At 38.6% G+C, this 20,621-nt stretch overlaps 1 protein-coding gene across 6 annotated transcripts in view; it reads left to right on the top strand.

The window, feature by feature from the left end:
• The window catches only part of CTNNA3 (catenin alpha 3), a 556,373-nt gene that overhangs the window by 510,431 nt on the left and 25,321 nt on the right, over positions 1-20,621 (top strand). For all 6 annotated transcript variants that reach the window (XM_064464726.1, XM_064464725.1, XM_064464727.1 and 3 more), the window contains one exon: positions 18,779-18,884. In XM_064464726.1, the coding sequence (XP_064320796.1) occupies positions 18,779-18,884 (106 nt within the window). The remainder of the gene's footprint in view (positions 1-18,778; positions 18,885-20,621) is intronic.

Here is a 20,621-nt window from a genome sequence, read left to right on the forward strand (position 1 = left end):
TAAACTTAGTGAAAAGCTGTTGTTACTGATACATGCTCTAGTCATACTCGTTTCACAGACCATTGAAATCATCCCTATATATGCACCTCTGTTATTCCCCTAAAAGAAGGAGCTGACGTTGTCATTGAGGTCATCTCTAGATTTATGGAAAGGCCAAGTGTCATCAACATACTGAGAAGAAAAATAGATACAACCAGAGCTGTAAAGCAGGAGGGGAGGGGGGTTGTGAGCACTTTTGGTGCCATATGCCTAGCCCTAGGGATGTCTGGTATTCTGGAGATAGTGTGCTTCTGATGAGTGCTGTGTTAGAGAAAGAGGAAGCAGAGGAATACAGTTTCTGCTTTTCACCATTTGGGTGAGCTTCCAACTTCCACTTGGATGACTTGATCATTAGTTCTCTTGCTATCCTGAGGTGGGTCTGTCTCTCTTTCCCTAGAGTTGAAGGTAAACTGTATAAGCTAGGACTAAAAATAAGAAAATACTTGGCCATTTACACTAACACCTTTGATTTATAGTTAGCATTAGGCAGCGGTATATTTTCAGACTTTTGTTCATTGGTTTAAAGATCATCTTTTTCCTGTGGCTGAATCATCTATGCAGAGCAGCATATTCTTCAGTGAGTAAAGGCTGAGAAGCCTCTTCTGTATGTGTGGGCCTGTGGTAATTGCTAGACATATTGTAATGCGCTGCTTTTAAATATTTTTTTTTGCTAAATAGTTATAAACAGATCTTAGTTCCCAGTTAATTTAGCACTTCAAGGTTTCTATACTGGTATATACATGATTCCATTTCTCTCTCGATTGTCTTCATTAATGCAGTCTGGTCTCTGCCTGTATTGATTTTCAAGTAGGCCAGTCAGAGGTAGCAGATGAGGATAACATGAATATTCTAAAAGTGATTTCCTTAAAGAGCTCTCAGTGCTTATCCAGGAAGGCATGAGCTGTAGGTACCAGATGCTAGGCATTTGTTACTAGCAACTGTGAGAGCTTGGTGCTATGTAACACCAAGGCTTTTGCTCTCATAGTGTGGGTAACAGGATATAGCAGGAGAAAGTTGGGCCAAAGTAGTTAGTCCTGTTGGAAGGGATATTGCAAGCATTCAGTCAGTATTTCCTCTGATTTTCCTTTTACGCCTCAAATGTGTTGTTTGCATTTCTAAATATGCAGTGGCTATAAATGTGTAGGTCATATCCAGGTTAATCATGGCAGCTTATCTGTGTCAAGAGTGTTCTGTTTTCACATGTGGGGTTTTTTTTTTCATCTTTCCTTCACACAAGCCATCATTTTGCTTTTGGGACTTGCAGTTCAATCTAGATTAATAAGAGAGTCAATGAGTTACTCTGAGGATCTTTTCTTTTACCTTTTTTAACTGACTGGAGAATTTGTTTGGGTTTTTTCCTTCAAAGACACTTTCAGAGTAGTCTGAAATCTTTCAAGAGCAGTTCTTGTCTACAGTATGGCAGGGCCTGTGGCCCCACCGTAGTCATAAAGCTCTTTCAGTGGACCTCATGTGACATTTGGCTGGTGTTCGAACAACAGCCAGTTGTTGGGATTGGGAATGCACATCACCTCCTTGCTGTCCTACGTCCCCAAGTGAGAAGGACTCAGGTAAGGTCTCACCTTGGCTTCTGACAATAGGCAAAGCAAACAGGAGGTGGGTGGAAGGAAGAATTATTATGGAAATACTGTAGAGGGAAGTCCCCACTGAGTTTCTCAATCACAGTGCCATTCTTCTTTACATCTTTGCTGCAGTGTGGAGCCTACATTTTTGTTTCCTTTTCAGAGTCAGGCTGTGCGGTGTTTGACTGAGTGAATAGTACTATAACAAAATTAGGAAGCTAAAAAGCTATACAGCCCCATAATTCTGCTTGTGCCGTGAGAGAACCATTATAAATGTATAGATAAATATATAAGTAAACATGCCTGTTTAATGGGTTGCTTAACTGTGATAAAAGCAGCTTTTCTCATCAGTAAAGCAGGGTTATTAATACAGAAGGAGAACTTCTCATGGCCTGGGACAGAGCACAAGCCTCAGAGCAGAAATTCTCATGATTTTGCCAGGATTTCAGTGAACAAGCAGCTGTCTGTACTCCATGGCCTGCCAAGGCAGCGACTTGTTCCAGAAGTTCTCTTCAAATTCAAGTCCTGTAGGCTGAGGAAAGAAGCTTCAGCTATGGTTTTAGGCCTTAGAATAAAGTATGGTTTAATTCAAATGAAAAAAATAGTGAAACTGGTGGTTTTATTCAGGCCTATCATGTTACTTTTGGGGCTTATTGTATTCAACGGAAATATTCTCAGAGGATATTTCCTCCTTTCAGTCCTAGGAAATTTCAACAAATGATGTAAGTTAAAAGTGTTATTCCCCAGAGAGCCTGTGCCAAACATGTTTTGCAATGCTTTCATCTTGACATAGCAAAGTGATAGTGGCACTTGCTGACGGCGAGTAACTTGCCCTATTAAATTGTGTTAATTGTGTTGAATATAATTTTCTGCAGCAACTGTGTGTCCATTAAGAAAAGTTTCCAGCTTTCTTGGTTATGAAGAGAACCTTTGAAGTGCGTAACTAATAAAACCAGGAATGGTCTGTCTTTCTGAGGTTGCACCAGGCAGTTCAAAACAATAAGGAATGATCAATGTAAGACCCAAATTCTGACTCTAGTTTGCAGTCTGTGCAGCCAAGCATTTCAGCAGGTGAGTTCTTGCATCGCTGTGGGGAAGGAAATCTCTTCCTCACCCCAAGCATTCTGCAGCAGGAATGATGAATGCTCTATTGCCAGTCAGTAGCAAATTCCTTATTCTTCAGATTGCGAGAGGAAAGAAGTAAAGTGAGCTAAGCAGCTTTGTACAGCACTATAAGCAGACATAACTGTCTGCTGGAGGGTATACATTGTAGCAAACAGCACCCATGGTAATAATTTTTTCCACACTTTGCTGCTTTTTTTTTTTTTTTTTTTTAAATTTGTTTGGCCTCAGTGATGGATTCTAGCCAGTGACCGTGTCCTCTCTCACACTACCGCTTCTCTGTCACTACCATGTGGCTGCAAGAGAGCTTTCCTACTGATGTTTGAAGAGCAGAATGGGAATTAGGACCTTCCATGTTTTAACGGCTTTTAGACTCATATAGTCAGTGTTGACTCACAACATTATTAGAAATCTTCTAATTACTTTCTAATTACTTTCTAAGTAATAATGTACATTACCTCATGTCTTGGCACTTGAGATACGTTAGCGTAGGTGAAACTTCCAGCATTTTTTAAGGAAGTTTCATGGTTGTTGAGGAAATCCTGAAGATGTGACCCCTGCAGGCTTGGAAATAAGAAAGTAATTACAAAGAACCTCAGATTTAGTATTTAGTATTTAGATTTAGTATTTCAAGTCTCATGGTAGTTATTCCTGTTCTGTAATATTTTTGAGCCTGACTCATGATATTCAGGCTGGCAATACAGAGATTTCATTCACGCACTCTCTACGTTACACTGTGTTTAAACACATAAGTAGTTAAGGGAGAGACCACCATGAAAAGTGTGGCAGATTTGGGAGGATGTGAACATTGTGACCCTTTTCCTTTGGTGCTGTAGGGCTGCTCGTAACTCTTGAGTCATCAACATTATGAGACTGAGAATGATTATGAGAATTTGTTTACTAACTTTTTTTTTCAAAGCATGAACAAGGCAGTTATCAAACTGATAAAGTACAAAGAAAAAACAATACAGTCTATCTCTAAAGCTGTTTTTTCATTATGCAAAGTATATATTTTTATTATAAAAATCTGAAATGTGTTTCCTCATTGCATAGTATTTCAAAGCCAGGTACTTTTTTAGTAAGAATCAAGTAAGTAGTGCAGTCATGAAGACTACCTAGGACGGAAATTGCTTCTTCTGGTCATGACCATTAGGCAATTGTAATATGGAGGAAGTAAAAGGTAAAAAATGTTTACGGTTTTTACTCAAAAAACCCAAAATACAAACAACCCCACCACCCCTTAAAATGCAACAGATAGGATGACACTAGTTGGTGTTTCAGCTCTGAATAGTTTTATCTGAAAGGTTCTGACCATATCTGGTGTCCAAGGCAACACTTTCAAGAGCTTCTGTTATCTTTATTCTGATTCTGTGGCAGTGCCACATGAAATGGCAACTTGTCTAGGAGAAAATAAATGGGGCTAATGTGGTATCAGGAAAACCAAGGGAATTTAAAAATTCAAGCTCAACAAGTCCAGCTTCTTCACCTTCTGTGAACTTACTTTTAATAAAGTAAGCTTTATCCATACCTTCATAAGGGCTTAGAAATTAAGAGAAGAGTTGGTAAGAGAGTATGTCCACAATAACGGTGAGTACAAATGTGCAGCGGACATCAGTAGTTTATGGCTGGGATATTAGAAAAGGATACAATGATCTTTAATGTAATAAACCATTATTATTTCCACAGCTTGAGGAATCTTTAAACACTCAAGTTCAGCTGTGACTAGATAGTTAAATAATTAACTGAATTGTCTAATTAACTCTCTAACTAAATGCCAGCATTTCAAATAAGTGCATGATCTGTAGTGCTCTGGCAGGAAGACATGAGATTTTCCATTCAGGGATTATGAACTTGAACAAGAAAAAGAAATTAGAAAATCAGAATCCTATTTTGATATGGGGAAGTTTACTCATTGCCTCTGGGCGTAAGAACCAAGCTGTGAGGAAAACACAGGTTGCAGGTTGCAAGGCATATACATTTTAGGGTGGGCTACTGCATGAGGAAGTAACATTTAGGTTCTATATATTCCTGAAGATAACTGGAAGGAGTGCTGTGCAGCTGAGTGACCTGTTTCGTGGTCACCAGCCTTACCATAGCACTTATTCTTTCAAGAAATATCTCATATCAAAACACATTTCTGTTAATTTTAGCTGATTTTCATTCTAGTTACCCTATTAAGGAGATGTCTTTAAAATAAGTCTTTCATACAACATACATATTATAAACACATCATGTTGTAACTATTGCTATGATAGAATTGTACATTGTTGTTGAAAGAAAACTGCAAGTTAGTGGTGCTTTTCAGAGGCCATAGAGGTAAAGAAGTAATTCTTTGGAAATATTTTGATAATTCGTTCAACATATAATCAGAAACTTGTGCGGTATTTACATGATGAATTATTGAGCCATTAGCAATCTAGCAATATGATTAGATATCCATATTAATAAACATCTGTCACAATGGCATAGCAGATGTGCTAGGTGCATATATAACATAAAATGTAAATTTTTGATGAGTACATTCTTATTTTTTACTACAAAATGTTTTAATTACATTATATATCATGCCTTTTCTTTCAGTTTGCAACAGTGAAAGTGCTTTTTCTTTAAAAACAAATCTGTGAGCACAGTTTTCTAATAAATTTTAAAATATTACTCTGCTAATTGAATGAACTAATTTTGAAAGGTGAGTTTTATTTTCTTCCACTACCAACCCACAGCCTATCATTACAGGTTTGTTGCAGCATTTTGATTCTGATAATCTTGATTTTGGTACCTCCTTAGGCTCAATAGTATCTTTATTTCCAATTGCTGTTGAATGTATAATACATAGGATGTTGACTGCACAATTTCATTACTCCTGTTTTTAAACGTCAGATGTCACAATCAGGCAAAAATTGCATTGTTTTTTGAAGAAGAAACTTGAAACCCTGATGAATGCAATTTTAAAGTATGGTAGTTTAACTACCAGAACACTGGCTCCCTAACTTCAAAGATTTCTTCCATTCGCATGTTCTGTGCTAAACTTCATTCAACTTAAAATCTGTTTATCATATTAGCAAAATCTTGGATCATTGTGAATTTTTTTTTTAGCAAAACACTAGATGAGCACAGTATTGCAGTATTTTTACATACCCTTAGTCAAATACGCCTTTTTCAGGAAAAATTGTTAGCAGGTTACTGGTAGCCCAGGTGAGTTTTTCTATCAGACTTTGGTAATATTTGTATTTTTGGGGGGATTTTTCAGAAGACTGATTCCTTTGTTGTGACATACTGGGTAGTTAAAATAATAGTTGTACCAGTGAGAGGTCTTGCTCTTTCAAGCATCTTTAAAAGCTATTAATGATAGCTTATAGGCAGAAGTGTTGGAAATTATAATTATTAATAGCACATGTTAATACCAGAAGTAGGATAGCACATGTAAACTCTGAAAATGGCATGACTGCTGGTTAGCGGGATGATACGTGTAGTAAAGGCATTCTGAAAGATTCATTTTGGAATCAACGTTTCAGTGGAATGATAAGCCTTTCCATAAAGAATATTGCAGTAGGAAGTATTGACAAGAACTGGAGGTAAGATGATTGTGCTGTGAATCCAGTTAATGCAAAAAATGTTATAGGGAAGGTGAAAGAAAAGATTTGTAGAGGCTAACTATGTAGAGTAAAACAATGCCATGAGACAGACCTGACTGTAGCATGGCCTTCTTTCTAGCCCATGATATTACTACCGTTAATCAGTTTTGCCAGTTCTGTCAATTTTCTTCTGCATCTAGCAATGCAAGTTTCTTTTTCTTTTTCCTTAAAGTATCTGCTTCTGAAGACCTGTGGGTAGATGAGCCTCTCGGGGCTCTGCTTTGCATGTGAAGATATTTGTTGCTCTTCCAGCCATCATCTTTCCCCTCTGTTCTTACAGAGGTGTTGCAGTGGCCTCAGCCATGGCACCGAGCTGCAGTGCATCCGTGTCTCCTGTTGCTACTGCCTGGCAGGGTAGGGATGCTGGAGAGGCTGGCCTGTAGAGAGTGGCCACTCATCATAGCTGTCTGTGCTAAGGAAGCCCTTGTTTTGAGTTGGAGAGAGCCTTAAACTTTATTTAAAGGTAAAAAGGTTTGGCCTTTCATGATTAGAGATTAAAAGCTTGAAGACATGACCAGTGTGCAGCCTTGAGCTGTAGAAATAAAGCAAGCTCAAAAAAACCCAAGTGGCATACTTTTTGGCTAGCCTTGTGATTTTTGAAATCCGGATGAGGTTTTTTTATTTACTATGATTGAAGATATAGTCAAAGTGAATGAGAAAATTGGAGATAAGAAGGGTTCAGAATTACAACTGTATGTTGTTGATATAGCTCTTAATTGTATTGAAAGACATCTGAGCAGCTTGTGTTCACACCTGCATGGACTGCACAGCTGGGTTCTGGCTTTCTTTTCTATCTTTAGGTATTCTCTGACATACCCTCAGCAGGAAACATATATCTTATGAGGAAAGGTGATTAGTTATCTCCATCATCCATTGAGAAGTCATGTTTTCTAAATACCTGAAAGCTCCTAAGTGGAATTCTTTGTGTAAGTGCCAGTAGACCATAATGCCTGTGGTGTATTCAAGGCATATCTATTGTGCGTAGGCAGTCCTTGTGTCAGGATGGCTGCACGCAGCAATAGACGCAGTCAAGAAAACAGCCAGACAATTAGTGGGTGTAGGGAGGCGCTGGAGGGAGTTGCCAAGTGGGTTGGTGGCGGGTTAATAGTGCTTCGCCTGCTAGAATACAGAGAATTGCCTGGAGAACATTGTCCAGCTCTCAGTGCTTGTCCTCACCGCAGTTTCATAGCTGGAGTTTATGGCAGAGTGGGACTACCATGATTTTCCTTCACCAGCTGCATAAAATACCTAGGTTTGATCCATTGGCCAAAGATATTTCCAAGGAAGTCAGGTGGCGGATAGTGGGGAAGGATCCCGCATTTCATGTATTTATGTACTATGTGCTGTGTTAATCTGGGAGATATAATTAAAGCTGGAAACTGTTAAGAAAGCAGGTCAATCTGTGTGTGTGTGAGACAGGTTTCCCAGACTTTCTAGTTTGTTTGGCTGGTGTTGAAATATAGATAAACTGTCTTCACTTTCAAGGTAGTCTTCATGTAGAGGCAGTCAGTCCAAAAGGTATTTAATTGTGTTGCCACAAAATATATGTGGTGTTTAATGATGTAAACTATGACTATATGAGAGCAAACTGAATTCATTGATCTACTTTCCTTTGATATATCTACTGTCATGTGAATAGTGGGATTGTGGTCAACTGGACTAGGGAAAAAACATCAAAACTGTAAGATCAGGAATGACAGAGTGGTCACATAGTGCGTATAAATGCAAAATTACTGCTATCTGGGTATATCATGTAGCTGTCACTTTTATCCCATATTACTGAATCAGAGGTCTCATTCTGTTATTTCAGTTCTTGACAAACTCTTTGTCTTACCGTTCATAAAAAACCAGATCTCTATGAACTCCAAGTTTGGGTTTTTCAGTTTTTATTTTTGAATAATGAATTTACTATCTCTTTTGTTTGCTTTCATGATTGAAAATCTAAAAATCCATTCAAAAATGGTTCTTTACAGTGTGCACATCTTCTTTTGCTAACATCCATTTTCTCCCCACGAGTATGTAAAGTGTACCATGTATTTTACTCTGGGTTTGTGATGATGTAATTAAAAGCTTCTCCATAACTCCATGTCCAGAGGGTAGGCGGCACCTTCAACCTTTACCTCGGTCCTTCTGAACTTAAGTGTTTCGCTATGCATCTGCCAGAGTTCTGAATGGTTTTCTTCAAGTAGTTAGTGTTTTTAAATTGCAGCAATTTATTCTGTATCAGCTTATTTTCTACATCCAGAGATGATTCTGCCTGCTTGAGGCTAGAGGGAGAAGTACTTCTGCTCGTACATATATGCTGTTCATTTTACTGAGTGTTTAAACACGTGGAGTCAGATCCTACCATGGACTCCATCGCTGCTTTGTTTTATAACAGAAAAGCATGTGACAATTCCGTGTTTCACAGAATGTGCTAGTACATTAATTGAACTGTGTGTGGTCTCCATGTAGTCATCTTCATCCTCCAGACAACGAATGGCCTTGGAACAGTGGACTGAGTGTAGACAAGGTGACTGACTGAAGTAGCCACCCACACTGAGAAGGAGGTAACCAAGTGGTGCAGGAGCTCTGCGGATGGGAGTTTTAGAGTGTCCTTAGGGTTTCCCCAGGCAGCTCCTGCTGTGTTCAGAAACAGCTGAGGTGGAGAATCTGACCCGTCCAGGCTCCCCAGGCAGTTCCTGCTGTAAAATTGATGAAACTGTACACAGAAGATAGTTGTAAATAGCCAGCAGAAACTGTTGCTGCAGATGCAGAAATGGTGACTTCGGGTAGCCTTTGTCCCCCACTAAAGTCGTGAGGATGCGTGCAGTTTGGTTAATGGATAGCAATGGATTGATTATGCACAGGCCGGAGTACTAATGTAGGACCACAGGCCAGCTGAATGATAAAAACTCAGCAGAGGGGTGGTTTTGGAAGTCTCTCACAATCCAGCTGAAGATGCTGTTGTGAGGACACTTGCAATAGAGAGTCCAGAGGAAGATCAGCTGTCCTGTTTTAGAGAGGTGATTTCCCAGAAGAACACTACCCTGTGCCGAGTTCCCAGTAACGCGGTTTTAACGCTCTGTTCATGAGTGTCTGTGCGCTGCTGTAAAATTTCAAAAGGGAAGGTCTGCCATTCTTTTTTTTTAATGACACAATTAAACAAGAAATAAATATCCTCAGAAAATCATAGCCTAGTGGTCATAAAGCACCAAAATAAAATGTGCTGTTTGAATTTTAACCTCTACCTTTTGGGATTAACTGAGTTTTAATTGCTGTAACAGGCCTTGCTACAAGGCATGTTCTGAAACAGTAAGGAAATAGTGCGGATATATATGCGGCTGGATTCTTTTTAAAAAAAAGTTAATAGAAAACAGATGCAACAAATGATTTTCAGAGCAATTAATTTGCTTTCTCTCATTGGAGAACTGAAAACATACACTTTTTAGAAAAAAGGGAATGTTTCTTTCATTTTTTAAAGGTAATGGCATAGCAAGAAGGTTTTATTACACCATATTTACTTATTTAAGTGGCATTGCTGTATGTTTGCACTGTACTACTTACATTCATATTTTGTTTCATTAGTTACCCTCTGATGGCAATTTTCTGCTTCCAGGCTGTTAGGACTTGCTTTTTCTAGTCCATGTTATAACTCCTATTGAAAAAATCAACACATGGTCTGCAAGAGTGGGAAGCAGATGGGCCACTCTGCGGTGGGAGCCCTTAGAGATAATGCCAACTTTCTGACTCGGCCATAATTCACCTCTGAGCTTTGAGAAAGTGCAGATACGGAGCTGCAGTGCTGTTACATTTGAAACATACTCCACATAGCCGAACATCTCCATGTTCGCTCTTTCAGCTCTCACAGGAGCCAATCCGAAGTACCTCTGCAGACAGGCTGTCAGTGCCTACAGAAGTGTCATGGGCTGTGTCTGGCCTGGTCACAAAGGACGAGATTTGACATCTCCTTTTGCATTGTCCACTTTGTTGCGTAATCCAGTCAGACTGCAAGGGAGCTGTGCTTTTATTAAGATGTATGCATACAATTTTAATGTCACTTGTTCATAATTTGTTTCAGTTTTGGAAAGGCTTGGATTTTTAAAATTACTGAAACGCACACTCTCCGAGGCTATTGCATGGTTTCTTATATTAGAGGTGTTGAAGTCTCTGGGTAATTTCTGTTCATGACAGGGAAAACAGGAGAAGGGAGATTGATGAGGCAAATAGCAGAGACTTCTGTGATCAACAAAACAGTAACTATAGATATGTAATGTAGTGATTAAAAATTATAGACATCCACATTAAAGCCCATGACTGGTAAGATCTGCTGGCCTTCCTAGCAGCTAAAAGAATCAAAGTATCCTTTGAAAAGCTGGATTTAGAAGCAGAAAAAAATGGAGAAACATCCAAGAGATAATGAGAGGAAAAAGAGGTGAGAAACAAATAATTGATGCCTGGTTTGGATACCAGAACTCTCTCTCTGGTGATGTTGTGGTATTCTCTCACATTGTACTGATACTGTTGTGTATGGATCTGATAATCAAATCAGAGGGAGATTTAGGGGGGAGCTTTGTGGTGGCACAGGAAGAAGTGGCTCTGAAACAGCTAACTGGGGGAACCAGTTTCTACATCTGCAAACTGTTTCCTCTGTAACTAAAAAAATGCAAATCATTGAGCTTCAATGGATGGCATCTGCTCAGTAATGGCATCATCAAATTTTTTCAGTCGTGCTACATTGTACAAACTGCTGCTTTTGTTACAATTTCACCTCTATGTTTAATAAACTGCTACCAAACACAGAAGTGTTTCTACATTTTCATGCACTTGCAGAGCTGAAAATTCTAGAATTGTGAGCTCTTTCCATACTCACATGGGTGCACGCAGACGGACGTTCAACTTCTCTTGCAGTCTTTGATGAAATGCATCATCAAAGTGGCCATTTTATACCCAGTTGAGACCTTCTGCAGGGCAGCCTCCTGTCTTTCTACTATTTTTATCACTACAGGCTTTTGGCATTTTTTTCTTTTTTTTTTTTTTTTCTTTGAGTCCAATATAAAATCCACTGATGATTTAGTAACAACAACCAGCTCTGCACTATGAAGTGCTTTTCATCTTCTGATCACAAGGACAGTTTTATACTCTTAAGATTTTCTAGAAATATACATAAAATATATATTTAGTCCTATGGTGGTTTGTCTGTTTTTATTATAAACACCTCCTGCAGCTGGTCTCAACTGGGTAGAAATGGGACATTTTCATTAAAGCATTTCATCAGGGTTGGCAAGAGAAGTCCAAGCATCTTTAAGAAGATTTGGACTTTGGATTTATAGGTGAAGGGCAAGGGTGTCTGTCTGTGTGCACAAGTGTAAGTATGGGAAGATCTCACAGTTTTTAGATTTTCATCTGTGTAAATGTGTGTAAACATAGACACTTCTGTGTTTGATGGTTGTGCACAAAAATACTCAATGCATATACATACACATCAGAGTCAGACACGTACAAACATATCCTTTTGATGCTTTGCTTTCCACATTCTGTTGTTGCTGTGATTAGTTTTGTCAGACTTCTGATATAAGAACTTGTAGTCAGGTTTTCAGCTGCTCTTCTGCCTCCCAGGCTACACGTACAGCTCCTCTCCTGACATACCTTCTTTTCTGTTTGCATTTGACTTCTGTCTCATGTTCTCCTCTCTTCTCTTCCATACTGTATTAGGATGTCGTTCCAAATTATGAAGGATCTTTGACAAGTAACATAGTGTTCAGTAACTATTCAAATAATACCAGTATTTTTTCCCTACTAACTATTTCAGGATTTCTCAGTTTCAAAAGTGTCGTGATTAGGATGATGGAGCAGCACTCTGCTATATGGGACTACATTCGGAAGCAAGAATTCCTCGATGTTAAGCCATATGCTTTGTAAAATGGGAGACCAGGAATAGCACTTCTAGTGACAGTTATTTTTCAATACTGTCATGTTCACCTTTACACTGCAGCCAAGTTTTAGTGCCTGGAATTTTCTAACAAAGTTTATACAGCTGACAAAATAGGATATGTGAGCTTAGAAACAAAAGTGTTTTGTCCTCATGTTTAAATAGCTGTATTTATACTTCATTAATTAAAGCAGAGAGAGGAAGAAAACACAGCGGATCAATAATAAAAGGTCTCTTCTGTGTTTTAATATTATAAAATAGTTTCTTCAAATGCTAATACAAAAGAAGGGCATTTTGTTTGTTGTTTTGCAGTCACGTTGTCCTTTGAAGAGTCAGAAGTGGCCTGCTTTGGGAAAAGTATGAAGAGGTGAGGGGCAGACACTGTCAGGGATGGACCTAAGGGCTTTTGCAAACCTGTAGCCAGGGACCATGGCACTTGAAAGCTGGGGGTGAAGGAGGGGGCAAGGCCATGCTATTCTGCATCACAGTACCTGAGGGGAAGTGGTGGCCCGCGAATGAGAATCTCTATTGCACAGGCAGGGCACCAAAAATGAACTACAAATATACCAGAGAGTCTTCATGATGTTTTGTGAAATGTGATTTTCTTCAGTGACCACACAAGTGATCATGATTTTAGTGAAATTCAGAGAATATTGGACATCGCTCACAGAATTGAAATTGGTAGACACTAAAGGCCTTTGAAAACTTGGCCTCTGTATTGTCTACTAAGTGCTGAAAAAAATTATGATTGCTCTATTTTGGTCTTGGGTGGCAGAATACGGGAAGTAAGAGAACAAAAGGAAATAAATGACTGGGTTCCTCTTAGAGCAAAGCCTTCTAAATAATAACTTTATTAATTTTGTAAAGCTGGTGAAAGCAAAAGGGATTTGGGAAGAGAAGGATGACCTAGGTAAGAAAGTTACCAACATGAGATCAACAGTGAAGTATCTCCATAGTAGAATGTGCCACAGCACAGAAAAAGAAGGAAATCTTAGGACTGTTATAAACTTCTATTGATGTAAAAAAAAACCTGGTAAATAACAGTACTTCCCAATTTCCATTTAACTGCCACACTGGTGTAAAGGATTTAACTACTGTGGATTATTACACTGGCCTTCATTTTCAGTATTTCTTTAGCCACAGTTGCATTATCATCCTGTAAAGGTCTGGGAGAAGAGGGAAGCACAGCTGGCCTCCTGCCAACTTAACTCAAAGGAAGAGTCTGGACTTTTGAACTGTTTCTGTCTTTAGTATGTTTTCTCACTTCTTTGGTTTCTTCAAAACGAGTGCTTTAGAATTTGTTGGGCTAATTATTGCAGGTTCATCCAGAAATTCTGTGTCACTTCCTACTGTTCCCTGGAACAGAGTCTCATCTCATTTGAGATGAGACATGCATGATGTTAGCCAAGAGATCACTGTTGATAGACCGTGTAACCATAAGACTGTGTAAGTGCCATATAATCCTGTTGTGCCACATAACCCAGTGACTGCAGTTGAAGAGGAATTCCCATGCCAAGATTTTTAACAGAGCCTTACTGCTTATTCCACCATAGTAAGCTGAAGCTTTAGGAAGGAAACCCAAACCTAATCTGTTCCATTGGCACTCAGTCTTTTCTAAATTAAGTCTTATGTCCTTCCAGTTGTCCTACAGAGACCTCGCATCTGTAAAAAAGAGCATAAGTGTTACTTCTCCTGGGTATTTACCATTTTCCCATTGCCTTTTCTACTGCAGCATGCTGGTATTGTTTCCTGATGGATTTGTAATCCACTGAAACTCCAGATTGCTTCTTACTGTCCTCTTGTGTAGGGACTGACTCTCCACTTCTATCTGTGCATTTCATTTTACTACCTGAGTGCATATATCCTTTTTCAACTGCAATGACTTTTTCTTCCATACTTTTAAGGTAATACTTAATTCCAAGTCTGGCCTCCCAGCCTATTTCTTTCCCTTTCCATATCAGTATCAAGTTTATTACGCATTCTTTTTCCTTAATTAAAGTCATAAATAAAGAACTGAGCAGTGCAGAAATTAAGGCAGAACCCAGCAAAACCAGGTTCCTTCCTATTTTTCCCTCAATTGTGACAGCAGCCCATTGATAACCAGTCTCTCTTGGAGCATGCTCTTCCAAGAGTTTTGCATCTATCCCCCTGACACTTATTTTGTCTAGACCACATATTCTTTAGGTGATTTATGAAAGTACAATGGGAGACGGTTTCAGAATCCTATCTGAAGATACATGGTATTTACAGCTTCTCATCTTTCTAGAAGCCATGAAAACTTACTTTACATTGCTCTGACAATATTTATCCTTGAAAAATCATGTTGGCTGTTACTCCTCTCTCTTATATTCTGTACATTTCCAACTTGTTTGTTTGATTATAAATTGATAGGATTTATTGGCTTTCAGCAGACACCATTTGGAACTGATAGACAAAATGAGGTCAATTGCTCTGCTAACATTCATACCAAGAGTCTTTGAAGGGCAGCACTCAGCACTCCCAGCAGGGTCTGTGGCTGACTTCTGTGCACTCAAAGGCACCAATCCAATAAAAACCAGTCTTGGCCGGATCAGCCCATGTAATACTCATTTACCAACTACGTTAGTTTCCTATATATCACCCCACTCGTGCTGTAAAAAACCCTATGCTGTTGGACCTCCTCTCCCTTACTTGTCTGTGAGGGAGATGCAGACCTGATATATTGCCAGTGCAGGAAGGCAAAAAAGAAGAGGGAAGATAAATTTCTGTCTTAAACTCGTTTTCATTTCCAGAATTCTAAAATACTAATATATGAGCTGTGTTCACATTACCTGGAATGTCACTGACCCATTCCTGGGTCCATTTAATCCAGGTATTTTTGGAAGTCTTAAATTCCTTTACTCACAAAAAGTATTCTTTGCTACAAAATACTGTTTAATACAGAGAGTTTACAGTCATTTACCTCACACCTTTTAGCTTTTCACCACACTGTCCTTTTCTCATCTGGCTACACTTTTATTTATATAACATTTATTTTGTTAATGAGTGGAACTGCTTCAGCCATTGCATCTGTAAATGTTGAGTGTGGGTTTGGCCTTTAGTCAGTTATGCTGGCAGTTTGGGTGGCAGTAAGAAATTTTTTCTCCTAATTTCCCAACCTGTAAACTTGGAATGGGATAGAAAGTGAGTGAAACTAGAATCCTCCTTGCTCCTGTGTCCACAGCTGTAACAAAATGGTCAGCTCTAGCACCCATGTGTACACTCCACAGTTACGCTCTCCCTAAGTGACTGCCCTGAGGAACTCTGCTGCCTTCTGTTTGTCTAGGTATAACTGACAGAGACATGCAGCCAACTGTAATAAAAAGGGATTTTTGTTTAGAGCCTTGATGCCAAAAAGCATAATTTTCCATCCTTGAACACCAATCCCTTCACAAATGGCATCTAAAACCACGCACATTGAGCTGAAAGGGGCAGACAAAATTACCGATAGAAATGTTAAACGTGAGGTTACATCCCTCCTTCTGGGGGATTTAGGCTCCCCTTTTCAACTGGGGTCTGTAAGTAAGTATAATTCCAGTCATTCCTTACAATTTGAAAAAAAAAAAAAGACAAAACCGCAATAAAATATTTGTTTAAAAACATTGCTAGGAGAGTAGTATATTCTAGTGATAGATGGATTAGATTAGGTATTTATCTAGGAACTGGGAGTTTCACTTCCTTTCAGCCTAGAGGGTTCAATCCACATCCAGTCTCCAGTTAATCTGAACTAGTGGCATTATGGATTTGCTGATCTGGTGCTAAATCAGGAAAACTGGGAACTCACAAAATGCACAGCTGTACCGATAACATTAGAAGGCAACATGCATTGGAACTGGTAGTCACTCACCAAACAACATAAAACTTCTTTATTAGATTAAAAAAAAAAATCATCAGACTGACCCACTACAATAACCCCTGTATCTTTTTCGAAACCTACTATATAGGCTGTATCTCTCTTTCTATGCAGTTGATTATGTCCAAATTTAGAGTTTGCAGTTGTCCCCTTAGAAATTTCATTGTTTTTTTCTGTCTGGTTCATCCGTTTGGCTGGTGATTCAGCACATTTGGCATACTCTCCTGGGTATTCTTCTAAAAGTATTTAGTGGATAGCATTGCCAAACATCATGAAGTGGGACTAATGGCTCATTAAGCCATACCCCAAGGCAATTAAACCTGTAGTTTATTTAAAGGGGTCTGGATTTTACGTGAGGGTAAAAAAAGGAGCACAGGTAGTTCTTGGCTGTGTAGAAAAGGAGCCCTCTTTGTATGTGTAATTTAACATGCTGGTTTTTCAACACTTTTTAATATAAGCCCAAGACATTCATAAACACTATTTCTGAGCATTTAGTTCAAGACTTGGTATGGTTTATAGCTCATAAGCATCCTGCCCCACATTTCTTAGAGAATGTAGTACAGAAGAACTTGAACCATTGATGCAATTAGGTGGCAAGTGGAGCAGAAGTCTGGGAGTCGTCGTTGCTAAGTGTTCCTCTAATGGCTCTCGTGGTGGCTGCATTTGTGGTGGAAAGAAATACTTCCTATTCATTTGTTTGAAATGTCTTTCTTGGATACAATTGCTTCATTCTGTTAGCCAGATCCTCTGAGGGACTTGCACAGATACAAGTAAATTGCTAGTTTAATTGAACAGCTTCACCTTCAAAATACTCAGCCAGCACATCTTGAGATGTCAAAAAAGCTGCTGGCTGGTACTCACAAGAATTACCTAAGCAGAAATTACTTGCGCTTTTGTGCCATGTCTCCTTTCCCAACTTCTTGAATTCTGGGTTATGTTCACCTTTTCTGGTGCAACTTTCCAGGAGAGTACTGGACTGCTTATAGTTTGTACAGCACCTAAGGGGCACGCTATGGAGCAACTGACATAGCTTGCACAATGCAAATAGCAATGAAAAGGTAATCGGTGGGCTGAAATGGTGGGAAGGTTCAGTATGCAGTTGTATGAATTCAGTTGTGCAACGAAGGGAAAATACCAGCAAAGGCAAATGAAGGGTATGGTCAAGTTTGAAGTACTTAATCTGGACCCATGGGATTGCATTTGCAAATTCATTTCTCACATACACTATTATTCTTCTGTAAAGTCTGATAAAATAGCTAAATAGGTTTTCAATAACAAGAAGATACCTTTTTGTAGAAAAATAAAATGTAAAATATCTAATTCTAGGTTGTTCCACATGTGGGCTTCAAAAGTTGGGAATAAGGAACTGTAATTTGTAAAGTATGCTTTTTCCCCAGGGATCAACAAACAGTTCTTTGCTAAGCAATAGAATTAATCAAGAAAAGAAGAGATTAAACATTACCTGCCACATTGTGTTGTCATCATTGTCTTTCTACTGAGTGAAATGTTTCTATAACTACATATGATAATATTATTAGCAAAAATGATTTTTTTACTGGAACGGTTTGTTGTCTTTGTACAAGAAACCATATTAGATTCAAGGAAAAGAGTCTTCTCATTTGAATAAATACAGTCATTTTACCCTGTGTTTCCTACTTCCTTTGTCCATTGCGGAGCTTGTAATTCCTGAAGGCCTCATTTCAATTTCCATGTTTATATAATAAAACCATGAGTATTCTTGTCAAAGATGTTAAATGCAAAGTCGCATTTAGCAGGGTTGCTCGCTTTATGCATGTGTGAAGTATATAATCAAGTGTTGATTTTAGTTTAGCTGAAGAATTTCAGCATTGAAGAAGCTGAAGCATGAGAAATGTGAAGATGATGGTTGTCAATATTACTTATCTTAAGTAGTCACAATTTACTTCTTAGGTTGTAGAAACATGCTCATGTAAATAAAGAAGATTTTTGCGTTTGGGTGGGCGCTGTTTGTACAACAAAAAAGAGGTTGGTTTCTTGACAGACTGTTCACAAGAACTTTAGTTTCCCTAACCTGAAAATTGGTCTTTGAATAATTTATGAAATGACTGGAAAGTACTTTGAGATATGGCATTTCTGTATTTTCAGTTGTATTTGTTAGTTTTAATTGCAGGATTTCCATTCTTGCGTACACCAATTAAGTAATAAAAAAAAAAACCCTTAGCTTTTCTGACCAGATGTCTATAATGAGTCCCTGAATACATCACTGAGCCGAACTTTCTTTGAACGTGTTTATTAGAAAATTCCTGGAAGGGGAAAGAACATAAACTTCATATAACCACGGGAAAAGCAAACGGCACAACTGCACTCTTAAAATCGGTATCCTCAGGATTTGGCATGGGTTGTGCTTCCAACATGAGAAAACTGTGTGGTATCTTTTTAGGACTTCTGCATCCAGTTGATGCCAAACAATACAAATTTGTGGGACATGAAAACAAAACAGTTGGAGGGGTGGGGATTTAATTAATGTTGCTTCTGTATGGATTAGTTGTTTTATTCAATTGAGTTATTCTGTGCCTAATTTGCATGGATATGATTTATTCTTGCTTTTTGAATAATGTAATAGAGTTCTTTGTTTCATTTGAAGGGGTAGAGGACCACTGAAGAACACATCTGATGTAATTAATGCAGCAAAAATGATTTCAGAGTCAGGATCAAGGATGGATGTCCTAGCACGGCTGATTGCCAATCAGGTAGGTTATTTATGCAGCAACGCATTAAACTTTGTCACAGATTAAGCCATCCACAGAACCTCCAACACCTAAGAAGGTCACTTATAAAAGCACTTGCGACATTTTTATATCTAATTGTCTGATTTTCCTTTTCTTCTCATTGTCTGAAGCCATGGACACATAGATCCTGTCTTAATTGTATGTGTGGAGACGACTCTTCATACATATCAATGTGTCTGTTTATATACACTTAGAAACACATAAGTGTATGTGTACTTATAGCACAGATTTATATATACATATATTTATATACATACGTATTTGTACGTACGTGTATATTTGTGAGCTCCTTTAAGCTGTGAATGCAACATTTAGAGAGCTATAGTATATATGAACATATGTATATATACATACATATATATTCGTAGCTCCTTTAAGCTGTGAACGCAACATTTTAGATGCATAGCATAGTCCATTCGTGACTTCCTTGGGTAAATTACCCATAAACTCAAGTTGTTTCAGGTGAGTCAGCTTAGATGTGGGAACAAAGGCTTGTTGCGTTGGCAGAGAGTTCTGCTGAGCGGGCTGCCTGTTTTGGACAGCTGCTAGGTCTCAGCACCGTGCTTTGTATGGTTACTGACCTTCTCTGTCTTTGAAATGATTTGTTTTTCACCCTAATCTCTATCTGTGTTACAGAATCTGTGCTTTTGCTATACCTAGGTTACCCTTCCTATCTCTCCCCGCCAATACTGGCTGTTTCTTTGGAGCATTGCTGTCAAATGTTTTCCCATGTAGATACCCTTCTGGATAGTCAGAGTTTAGGCCTTTGTATACCTGCAGTTTCAAGGTGATTTTTTTAGCATTTAAAGGATATACATACATCGTCAAATGCAAAGGGTTAGAGCTATAAGGTCTATTTTACTTCCATTGGATTTTTAAAGCATCAGATAGCTCAAAAAAACCCACCAAAAAACCCAAAGCAGGATCTACATAAATCGATAAGCATGCAGATTTTCCTGGTAAGACATCTGCGTAGGAGCTTAGCAAAGGAATACACCAAGCAACTCCTCACATGCAGCCCTCTGTACTACGTCAGGTTGGTTCTTTTAGGGCCAGACAGTGAGAACAGAAGCGTAGAGCGAAATGTCAGCGTATCAAATCTAAAACATTATGTTCCCAGTCTTTGTGACTGCCTTTTAGGCCCAGGGTAGCGTGGTATAGTCACTGTCTTCCACACCCTCACATACTGTCTCTTTTCCCCTCGCTTTTGATCGTCATATACAATGCTTGCTTTTCTAGTATCTGTGAAGCAGCAACAATCTGTTAGTGTTTTATGTCGTACGTCTCTCTGAATTCCAGATAACAAGACAAAGAATTTCTATTCTCTGTCTATACAGTTGTGACCTGATTTGTGGAAAAGCTAGGTAAAATGCCTTCAGTCCCCATTTGTGATCTTGACAGATACTCTTTCAGGGCAGCTCTCTTTTCAAGAGCATTGGAGAATGTTTCCTTTCAAGATTTTATCAATTACAAATTAAGTTCCAAAACCCTAACTTGTCACTGATCTACGGCAGAAAATGATGTGGCATCAAAGCCAAAGGTATGGGTCATAATCTCTTGCTCTTTTTAGAATAGGGAATCCAGGCTCACTGAGGTATTTCTTTTCTAAAATTTTCCTTTTTCTGTGTTATTAGTGACTCCAGACTAGAAGTATGAACAGATTACTGTGAGGAAAAACTAGCCAATAATTAATAGTGC

This window comes from Phalacrocorax carbo, chromosome 13, assembly GCF_963921805.1.
Source record: "Phalacrocorax carbo chromosome 13, bPhaCar2.1, whole genome shotgun sequence".
Taxonomy (NCBI): domain Eukaryota; kingdom Metazoa; phylum Chordata; class Aves; order Suliformes; family Phalacrocoracidae; genus Phalacrocorax; species Phalacrocorax carbo.